General features: G+C 39.2%; 1 protein-coding gene across 2 annotated transcripts in view; it reads right to left on the bottom strand.

The window, feature by feature from the left end:
- Positions 1-664: 664 nt before the first annotated feature.
- The window catches only part of CNP (2'',3''-cyclic nucleotide 3'' phosphodiesterase), a 19,239-nt gene continuing 8,045 nt past the window's right edge, over positions 665-11,858 (bottom strand). The window contains exons 1-4 of one of the 2 annotated variants that reach the window (XM_072404047.1): positions 10,328-11,557; positions 9,439-10,117; positions 5,604-5,734; positions 665-4,908 (exon numbers count right to left, since the gene is read on the bottom strand). In XM_072404047.1, coding sequence (XP_072260148.1) covers positions 4,447-4,908; positions 5,604-5,734; positions 9,439-10,060 — 1,215 coding nt within the window. In that variant the 5' untranslated portion in view covers positions 10,061-10,117; positions 10,328-11,557 and the 3' untranslated portion in view covers positions 665-4,446. Of the gene's footprint in view, positions 4,909-5,603; positions 5,735-9,438; positions 10,118-10,327; positions 11,558-11,858 lie in introns of those variants that run through there. The other variant, XM_072404046.1, reaches the window with a different exon arrangement.

Genomic DNA, 11,858 nt, shown 5'->3' on the forward strand with positions numbered 1-11,858 from the left:
TTTCTGCTGTGGGCATGGCAAAAAAACTCCATGTACACATTTCAAATGAAACATATAGTAGTTTTGTCCATATTTTATTGGTGATTACATTATTTCTTCATGGTCAAGTGTAAAAAATTGTACTACCCAGTCTACTATACAAGTAACAATTGGAGCCTTTGGGCTTTTTTCAGGCTTTTTCTCCTTTGCTGAAAATGCTTGCCTTATACAGAGGTCAATAGCTTATGCTGAAATATTGACATGCCAGTGAATAAGTTAGAGAAGTAACTATTCCCATAAAGTATCGCTCCATCCAATTGTATTCAGAGACAGGAACTGGCTGTCACCTACACATAGTAAGAGATTACTGACTGATGTGTGGAAAACAAGCTTGTTGTATTCTCAGAATTCTCTGGGTCAGAAAGGCTTTGTGGATCACTGGGTAGGAAAAAGCCCCCCATTTCTCCAATTACCAGCAATTAACTATCACCCTAATCATTTTGTTACAAGTATGTGGAATGAATACCCTTTTCATAATTCACTGGCTGCATGCTTATTCCAGGTCTGTGAAGTCAGGATCAGGATGATAGCCTTGAGGGCTCATGTAAATCTAGGCTCCCACTTTGAAATAACTTCTGAAACTCCGCTGTAGTTTAAACATTTCGGAGCATTGGTAACAACAAACTACCACACGATACAGTTTATTAAACATTTGGTAACATTTTATTTGTTTTATGTAAAATACAATTAGCGATATGTTACATTGTATAGTCCAGTTTATCAAATGAAAACTAAGGTAAGAGAAAAGTTTACATACATTTATAAAAGAATTATAAAAGTATTTTTTCTAAAGGTACCCTGTATCAATCACAGGACCCCAGATAGCCGCTTTTTATATCGGGCAACAGGTTTGGTCCATTTTTGGGTATGAATATTAGGACTGTCTAGCCACACAGGGTCATGTAGTCGGAACAGAGAAGTGATCCTGTGATTTTAGAATAAAGGAATGCTGAATGTCTATTTTGGAGCCCACTCCCACAATTCCTCTATAGCAATGTAAAGATGCAATACGGTGTCATTCTATTTTAATGCCATCAAAATGCATCTTGCTGATGGTATGTGTTGTACGCTGCCAGAAATGCTACATGCATTAAAGTCTAACAAGTGTTTTTTATGGCTTTATTAAAATGGGATAATTACAGCCAAAGCATTCGTCCTTCTGTTAAACAGATACCAGCTACTTTGCTACTCCTACCCCGGGTGTTTCACTGGACCAAAATTGAGTATTTTTTTTTTTTCAGTCTGCCTTAGAAAACAGAAACTTTGTAAATAAAACTGGTCCAACACTACAATCAATCAGCTATTGCTTAGCTATGGTAACGATCTAAATTGTGTTTTTATACTTTAATACTATAAAAAATGTACAGCGCTGCAAAATTTGTTGGCGCTATATAAATCCTGTTTAATAATAAATAATAATAACCCTGTTACCTTTAAAGGAAATGCTATCAACAGTTTCCTGAAACAGAAGTAGTATTATACTCAAATCTCTGGTCGCCATTGCTCCTACCCTACCTATTGCTATTGCACCCTGTCTTTGGCCCGTTCCCTGCCATGTCCTGTGGTTTCATCCTCCAACCCTTGCATCAACTACCCTTCATTACAGTGCTACAACTTCCACCAGTCTGCTCAGTATTTACCATTCCTGGCATAGGACTATAGCTTAATCCTGAAACCCCCCTACATCACTACTGTTTCCTGTAGTAATATAAGGTTGGAGGATGGAGACACAGCATATAGGAGGCAACATATGTATGGGACATGTCTAGAGTTGTCAAATGGCTGTTAGAGGCTGCACTGCTGCAATGGCGGGAAGGTATGAGCATCAGAGAGTTAAGCATACTACCGATGTATTGGAAGGAACTGGCCTAATAAAAGTTCAGGGTTACTTTAAAGATATCAGGCTTCGAGTGAAAAATGCCTGCTCTGAGAAATAAAGGAAAGGTACTTAGGTAGAGAGATAATGTTACCATTTATGTATCTTGGCGTTTGTATGGAATTGCCCTTTACAAGCAATAGTTAATACAATGGACAAATTATCTGAAGATTACAAGTCCGTACTACAAGCATGCATGCGATTTCAGGTCATAGTTTCCTGCAGTTTATAAAATTAGTTTGTTCAGTATAGTTTGCATAGGAAGTCTGCAGTTTATATATAACGTTTCACTTTTGCATGGTAATAAATGCAGCACTGCGCTCATTGCTGCACAAATAAATTGACAGATATTTATGGTACAGAGGAAGATAACCTCCTACAGAACACAGACAAGTCGCATTTCATGTGCACAGGAAGTAAAAACTGAGCTTGTGAAGTTTCTTTACTCTTTCCGTGGACATCACAGCTTTAGATTGCAAATGAGATTTTAAATATATATTATATCTTTTAGCACACTCACAAACCAAAGATAAAAACAGAATCAATTTATGTTTAATTTGGCTAAGCAATGCAGCTGCCTAGCCAAATGGAAAGAAAGTTTCACTTGCAGATCCCCAGATGGGTGCTCAATGTGGGTGGTTAGTTCTTTTTTTGGACAATAGGTTTGGGGAAATATTAGGTACTAAGTCAGATCACATCTGACATAAACTGGTATCAGCAAAGAGAATTTAGTCTTATTTAGAAAATCAAGTAATAAACTTTTTCTATCAAAGCTGAAATGATTCGATTTACAAATAAGATGTTAAAAATGCACAATAGTTAAGTAATTCTTAACTAAGGAAAAGGTTGGAGTTCTGTCATGTGCACCACGTATGGGACTGTCCCAAAACGATGCTAAGAGTAGAACTGGAAATAGGCTGACTTTTCTTGCCAGGAATGACCAATACCAATACACAACACTGTCCTGTATGCTAGATATGATGGTTAATGTATCAGTGGATTCTAGAGATAAAACCTCCAGTTGTCTTCTCCAGCAGCAAGATCTCTCCACCAGTGTTCATCTCCTGTGGTGACATTCCCCAAATGAAAAACCCAAGAGGTCAATGAGATTCCAACTACTGGCCTTTATAAAGGGAACTCTGGTGTGGACATCTTTCTGTTGGAGCCATCAGCAGATAAAGGCTTTTCTTTTCTCTAGAAAGATAAATGTACTTTCTGGTATATTTGGATTATTTGCTAAATTGCTTAATTGATAATGTCAAGGTTTCAAGAAAAAAATTAAAACATGTCTACAACTTCCAGGTGTGAAATCCATTTACTGGAAACATATAAACCGAAACACAATCATCTTCAGGTTTTAAAAATGCATAACAAGCACATATGATGACATGTTTTTAGTTATAACAAATATTTAGGAAAGATTCAGTTTATGCAAGTAAATAAAATGTGCATGGGTCTAGTAAAAATAAAAATATATTATTTACAAAAAGCGTTAGCATCATTCTCACCTCTAGTAAGGTACAAAGTCAAATATTCCTTCATCTTTAGGTTTTTAAACTGTACAACTCCACACAATGGCTAAAGACTGACTATAATAAGTGGGTATTGGCACAGCAGGGAAAGGCACACGAAGATCATCTCCTCCGTTTCTAAATTCTGCCTCTTATGTTCTAGAGACAATGGGGCTGATTTAGTATTATACATTATATATAGGAAATTTAAGCTGTTCACTGACCAAAGAGAATTTTCCTTCTGCACAGGGTAATTCATTTAGCTTAGTAAATGCGGTTGTAGTTCACTTTTCTTTGGATATGATGTCGTGTGTCACCCCTGGGGGAAAAAACGTCCCCCCAGAGTGACGTCATTATGCCGGAATCTGCCCACCGCCCCGAGTCTGCGTTGTCTCTGGGAGACATGGTCCGCAGCTCTGGCCGGTGCGCCCCCACCAAGCGGGGTCCTTCTCTTGACTCCGCTGGTGGGTGCACTGGCCAGAGCTGCGGCCCACCTGTCAGACGGCGGGGGGTTGGGGACCTCTGCTTTGCCCCATTTACTAAGCAAAGTGAAAGAAGATAATTTTCTTTGCTAAACAGACACCCCAAAGTACTTGCAACCCCAATTATTCAATCTTCATGTGTGTCAGGATTCCCTGAAAACAACTATGGGATGACACCTAGTGATGAGAAACTGCTGGTGGAACTGAGAACCTGTTTCAGAAAGCAGAATAAGAATGGGGAAGTTAGAACTACATTCACCATCACCCCATCAGACTCAGCTTGCTGGATATATGTGGGCTATACTCCAATAAACTTATTAACATTACAGTGTTTACCTAAAGCCTCTGGCCTGTATACACTGTACGTTTATATTGAAACTATAAAATACCATGGAAGGCAGTATTTGTAACAGATGTTTGTATTAGTATCCAATGTTGTATATTCATAAACATCAGTCTTTTATTAATAAATATTAAAAGTTAAGTGCAACTTAAAAAATAAATTTATGTTTAACTCAAAGTGTTTGGTTACCTCCTGTTACATAATGTGACACTGATGTAAAAGGCCCTTTTTGCTACCACGCAAGGGGACACTGACACCTGGTTTGCCATAATAGCCGGAGAATATTGACTTCACTTCAATCTTTCTGGATAGGTTTACCATCCACATGCCGTTATCAAAGTAGGAGACTTTACCAGCAACTGACCCAGTCAGCTCACCCAAACTCTCTCCCTCCCTTCCAGCCTGCTGCAGCTTTATAAACTCCAGAAGGTCAATACCAGTTTGCACATCCTGGACTTCAGCTGCAGTGCCCAGGGTGATGTGGGCACGGCTTCCTCGAGGAAAGGAATCCTTGGGCATCACTTCTCTTTCAGCATCTAGAGGCCAAAGCAAGAGCTGCTCTTCTGTGAGTTCTAATCGTGCTCCCACTGTCCTGGGAGTGGCAAACAGAGCTGTGATGTGCAGTGTGTACCCTTTGGAGTAACTTTTCTTCACAACCTTCAGAAAGAGAAATAAAATAGATAGGCATGTACCAGTCATATAAACACCAAGATTACTATTTAGAAAAAATAATCCAAATACACTCAGACTTCTTGGTGCCTATGATGATCATCACCACATATACAGTGTCTGTATTGCCAAAACTTTTTTTCCCTTATCCGCTATTTGTCCAAGCTACATTAATTTACCTCCATATCCCTCATGTGTTTGCAGAGAGACACATCAGCAGGTCACAGCAATTAATGTTTTAGTGACTCACGAATGTAGCAGAGCAATGCTGCCAGGAATGACAGGGGAGTTTCTGATACCTTACCCATTCCCCATCACTCTGCCTACACTGCTGCCCACCCACATATGTTGTTGTACATATTGCTCCTGTTCTCCCAAATGATAGCAGTATTTCTGAATAAACATCGTGGGGGGAAGTAAAAAAAAAAAAATATGATTTTTTTCAGCCTAGAAGCAAGTACATAAACATTGTTAGTCACGGCTGCTGTAGGTTTTTGGAAAACAAAAATGTGGATCCTGGAGATCAGTATTAACTAGCAATTCCAACATTGGAAGCTCTCATCTTAAAGGCTAATTCTAGGCCATCGGTCTCCCTACTCACTCTGAAAAGGTAGGAAATAAACTCCACATATAAAGTTCCAGAACGGTTTTGATTTATTATTAGATCTGCAGGAACCACTCACCTCTTGGCGTGCATACTCTTCTGAACCCACAGCCTTCCCATAGTCACAGAATTTGGCTGTACAGTGCAGTATATTGGGAGTTTTGGCAAAATGTTTCAAAAGATCCAACTTGTGTTTATCTTCATAACCATCTGGTACCAAAAATAAAACATGAAATGTTTATATTAAAACAAAACAACAAAAATATATATTAGGAAGCAAAATAATTTGTTGTTAAACTCAAATTTAAAGCTGTATAAAAGGCTTATATTTTGCATTCCCTGGTTCCTCTTTTCCAGAAGCTTGTTTTTTTTATAAAACAAATTTTGATTGTATGCCTTATGTGTTTTTTTAAGTAATCCAGGCAGATCATGGTAAGAAGGGAAAGCATGGTTCTTTATATATAACTTCCTGTAAACATCACAGCACCTCTTTTCTGATGCAAGCAGCAGGCTGGCTCCTTGGATGATTTATGCATGGTCTGGGGAAAATAACATTTAAAGACCTGACTGACCTAGGTAAAGCTCAAATGTGATGTCTCCATGATTGAATGGAGTCCAGTGATTGAAAGGATTGAGCCAGGACAGCGAGGGGAAGAAAAGGCAACATGATACTGGATGTCATCCAGCCAGATAATGTCTCTAACTTGGTGTATCTTCCAGTGCACACTGTATGAAAATAACAGTGTACCGTGAAGCCACAACAATCAAGTTCTTCACAGCAGAGGAGACCAAAGCTTATGAAAAATGTAACAGCATATTAGATGTCTGATCGCACGCTCTAAACTGTGGTCACACCTGCCAGTCCCTATGCCACTACGCAACACAGACAAAAAAAATGGGTGGCCAGCAATTTCTCACCTCTCCTCGTGAACACAACAATTGCCTACTCTCAAACTGATCCAATATTTTAAGCAACCGAGCTAGAATTGGACCAGACTTTCATTAGCTTATTCTGGGTTTGTGACGTGAAGTATTAGAGCTGGATATGGCTGGCAGACGTCACTTTGATTTATAACAAAGTGGGAAGAAAGTATTTGATTTTGATATGGATCTGGCCATATAGATCCCCTTATCAATGATAATTATATGCAACTGCATAAACTAAACCAAATTTAGGGATGGAGTTGCGACTTGCATATTCTACCTGAATGAAAAGAAATGGTATTGGCTACTAAACATACGTTTATATTATGATTTTCAATTTGTTTTTCAAATCCTAATAAAACTGCAGATCAAGAATCTTCTTGTTACAGATGATTGAGACATTTTGGTAGCTTTGGGGCCATCAGCCTAGCCCAACCCAAGTGAAAGCCGTTTTGGAACTGCACCGGACCCCCCACAGGTTTTCCCCTAAAAGGTTGATTTGTATTTAGAGAAAAAACTTTACAATATAAATGGCGCTGTGAGGTTTTCTTGCCTTGATAACTAATAGGATTGCAGAGAACAATATGGAGGTCTGGTAATGTTAGGGGAAACACAGAGGGAAAGCACATAATTTAGTCTTAATAATGACAACACAATCTACATCCAGGTTTGCTGGATCACCCAGTTTCACTGATAAAAGTGTATCCTCCTCAGTCTTGGAGAGCTTTATTAAATCAGAGGCAGTAAAAGAAAAAATGAAAACTTATGGAAGTAACGAGCTGACAAAGCATATAAATGACCCTGTGACTCGCCTATTAAAAGGAAAACAACAGGGCCAGGGCAGCTTATAATTACGTTCTATTTGCTAATTTACTGCCAGGAACAGAAACCCTGTTTAATATCCTAATCAATCCTGCTGGCAGCAATGATGAGGTGAATTCTAGCTGCTGCTATTTCTTAAAGTAGAACAGTAGACTCCAATTAAGAAAAATAACTCCCTCAACATATATTCAGCTCATAGGCCTTGTTGTGGGCTGAGTTTTGAAGTGGTGTTGGCTCCCTTTCTCTCAACCACTTTCATTACCAGATCTTTATAATGTAAAAAAAAGACCCCTAAAAAAGTTTAAAAAAATAAAAAATTGTCCAAACTTTGTCCATTGGCTAGCTGATTAAGGTAGGTCAAGAAAGTTTTTTGTTTTATAACTATATAAGGCTTGTTCATCCCATGGTGGTAGGATTTGGAACTAGTTTTTATATGTAATACAGCAGTGGTCCCCAACCTTTTGGAGCTTGAAGACCACTAAATGCACGGACTCTGGACCGTGCATATGCAGGGAGCCGTATGTCACTAAAAGGGAAACAAAGTTCACCCAGAGTGACATCATGATGCCAGAACCCGCCCTGAGCCTGGGATGCGTACAGGGAACATGGTCTGTGGCTCTGGGCCCCGCTGGGGGTGCACCGGCCAGAACCGCAGCCCACCTGTCAGGTGGCCCAGTTGGGGACTGTTGCTAGCATATGGTGAAACAGATTCACTGTAAATGTGTTAGTTTGATAGTCAAACACAGTTGTGTATTAAACATCATCAGCTACAGTATAAAAATGCTTCAAAAGATGTCCAGAGCCCCCTAGCATTTCTGCCAGCTGCATGACCGGTACCCAAAGGCTGCATCTCTTTGTTGCTCCACTGGTCACAGGCACGGATGTCATCATGTGCAATACAGCACCAGAAATCCTGCACCACACATGGGGACGGGACTTGCCCACAACACAAGAGAACTGGACTGTCAGCTGTAGGAGGAGCAAGGAATGCAATAAATATTTTTCTATTCCCCCAAGACAAAAAAAATTTAACCCTTACCACATTGCAGATCAGGTTTTTACCAAGATTTTTACCAAGAGTTCGGCTTTAATGATATCTCTATATAATGACACATTGGAAACAGTAACCTTACAAATCTGCTGATATTTTATTTATAGATGCTTTAAATAAGACCTATTGTTCAATGCCTGTGATTACAGTGTGCACAAACAGGAACTCAGCCATGTAACAAAGATAACCGACAGCCTTGCCTGGCATAATATACATTTTCCACTAAACGCTCTGTCCAGAAATATTAGACAGATGGAGTTTGCCAAACAACCAGTGGTCTACTGTATCTCTGTTATTAAAGTAGAGGTGCACACAGATATGCATGTTTGTAACAAGATAACTACACCAAGGACAGAACACTTGCAAAGGAAAGCTGGAAACAAATGTTAGTAATCATTTCCAGTGACAGTGCATCCATGGAAGATTCCTCACAGCATCTTTCCCATTAGAAAATACCAGCAGTATGCCGGGTTGGATAAGGAGATTTTCCTGCCTGACCTTCAATGACACCCCACATTGGTGCAGAGTATTGCACCTCTAGATTTTGATTGTCCTCCCTCCAATTCCCCATGGTTTTTCCTCATCCTCCAATCCCCTTCCCAAGCCTGGGTATATGCTTACATTGGTATTGGCATTTCATACTTTATTCCACCATGACATCTAACAATCCACTATCCTTTGCTAGTCTGAATGTGAGGGGGTTTTACACCCCAGAGAAACGCAGCCAAATTCTAAATCACTAACATAAATCTAAATGTAACATGCTCTTTCTGCAAGAAATGCACTTTAGAGTCGGTCCCTCACTTGGTTAACAATATTTCACTGTTTGGTATCATAGAATATAACAGAAGTCATTTGGCACTGCAGGGAGCAGCTGAACAGAGACTAGACTTTCACCTGAAATGATCACAAACGTTTTTCCTGGATGAATAAAATCTAGCGTCTATACACAGCAATGAACCAGAAAAAAAGTGGGAAGTAGCCTAGGGCAACCTCATGTTCTATGAAATATATTTCTTGGTCTTCCACACATTGTAAATTACATTGATGCCTATGAGGACCATCAAATATATAACATTACATCTCTTAATATCATATAAATCACTTTTAGACCTACATGCTAGTAAACGCTTTTTAAATGCCTTCAAATTCCCCAGCTGTTCCAGAAACTCATGGCTGGTCTTCCTCAGAGAATCCTCATCCCGCTTAGCTAGGAACCATCCAAAGTACAGAGGAAGCAGATCTTTCTCCAGTGAGGGCCTTAGGTTTTTAAGCTCTTCTAATGATAACTTCCAGTGGTTTCGATCTTTCAGCTGAGCACAGTCCAGCCTCCAAGGTGTCTTGGGTTCCAGGATAACTACAATAAAATGATACTTATTGGCAAAATCAAATAATTCCTCAAGGCGCTCATGATCATGGTGTGTGTCATCAAGGATAACCAGGTTGGCTTCTCGTCTTTCAAAGCAAGTTGTTAATTCATCATCCAATTTTGTGTAATCTGCTCCACTAGAACTCCTAATGACTGGTTTGATTTCATATTGGTCAGCAGAGATGAGACGTGATGTATCTTTATATTTTTGTTCGATTTCTTTACCCAGTGTTGACTTTCCACTCCCAGGAAGGCCTCTTAGAAGAACAAAAATTTTAGATTCTCTGATAGTGACAACAGTATGGTCATCAACTAAAAGTGGGGGCTTCTGGCCTTCTTGGGGGTCCTTGGGGGAGGCTTGAGAAGACATCCTGCAGTTTAGAGGCTTCTCTTTACTTGGCTTGAACCTCTGGAAAATAGACCCAACCTAAGTAAAGAAAGAGATGAGTTATTGCCAAATAAATACAAAGAAAATTGTATAAATTTTTGTTATATAATTCTGCAATGTCACAGAGAAGATTCGTTTTCAATTTAAAGCAAAATAAATATTGCTGATCCTAAAATGGGTTGTGGAGAAATAGATTACTGAACAAAAACTTAATTAAAATATAAAATCTTAAAATCCATTGCTACATACTTGTGGTTGCTGTTTCAGTCCTCTATGAATAATTAATAGTGCACAATTTTTCGGAGGCAGAGGAATGTTATCAGTTCTGCGAGCAAATGAATCTATTGTTCCTTTGGACAACCCAACAATCTACTCCCACTGCAAACAAAACAAAGGAGTAGTTGGTGAGCCTGGGGATACTTTAGCCAATACCATTCACTGCTTCCCACTGACATCTCCACTATGCACAACAGGCTGGCTATTGTCCTTTAAAAAAATCCCCTCCATATGTCTATCTTATAGGAAAAAAAATTTAAAGTTTTCTCCAACAATTTCAAATCCCACCAGGTCCTTGCTATCGAGCTGATGTGGTATAGTTACTAATTGAGATGATTTAAACTGCCATAATGGTTGTAATGTGTCACAATTTGTGATTGTGAACATTAGGCTGCCTTCACATTTTAGTGGACTGTTTTAAAATGCATAAATAAGATGTACTACATGAAACATAGAAATGGTGGAGTCAATGAGAGATACTTTCTTCAACAATAAAATCAACTGACCAGTATACATCTAACAGATAATCTATGGGGAAAGTGTGCCCGCTTCTCGTTCTTCCAGCAAATTTTAACCTCGAAATCATTGTCAGCGATAAATACACATCCCTACCCTTAAGATATCACTATTATATTACATCTAATATATTGTATACCGCGTATACCAATATTTTTGGATATTTCATTTTCTTGTGTATTAAACTTTACAAAATATTTTCTGTACCAAGGAATTGAAATTAGAAGCCAATTAGAAAGCATGGAATCAGAAAGCAAGTGTGTAAAATAAATACAAACTAGTTAGAGACCAGACCTTTTTTTTAACATTATCAACGAGTCAGAGGTGGCATCCTTGATGCCTCGTATCATTATACCCATGAGATAGTGACGGTACCCCTTCACTTCTTCTATTTCCTCTGTGTCAGTGATTTTTGTGTCAGTGACTGCTTGGCTCCTCTTCTCCAACATAAAGTATACACCTCCATTCCTCCCTATAGATCAGAGATAGTACTCCTTCACTTCTTCTATGACAATACCCAGGAATTTTTGACAGTGTCCCTGAATTTCCACTCTTGCAATATTAATGAGTCAGTGATGACATCCTTCTATTCCAAATTTCCCAATATCTTTAAATCAGTGATGGCACCCCTCCATATACCCTTTTATCAGTGATAACACCCCTCCAAGTCCCCTTCCCCATCACCATTTATTAGTAATGATATTCCCTCATTTTTCCCTCCACATATAAGTGCTGGCACCCCTCCATTCCTTCTCTCTGTATATCCATAAATCAGTGATGGTACCCCAGCCTTCCTCTTCTCACAATACCATAAATAAGAGCAGATTTCTGGGACTGCAACTTAAGGCAAAATATATTTACCCCCCAAGGAATCACTCCTACATTAGGATCTACCATGCCAGGCATCCCCATACCTCACATATCAGTGCATACCATGCCAGGCATCCCCATACCTCACATATCAGTGCATACCATGCCAGGCATCCCC

This window comes from Pyxicephalus adspersus, chromosome 3 (genome assembly GCF_032062135.1).
Source record: "Pyxicephalus adspersus chromosome 3, UCB_Pads_2.0, whole genome shotgun sequence".
Taxonomy (NCBI): Eukaryota; Metazoa; Chordata; class Amphibia; order Anura; family Pyxicephalidae; genus Pyxicephalus; species Pyxicephalus adspersus.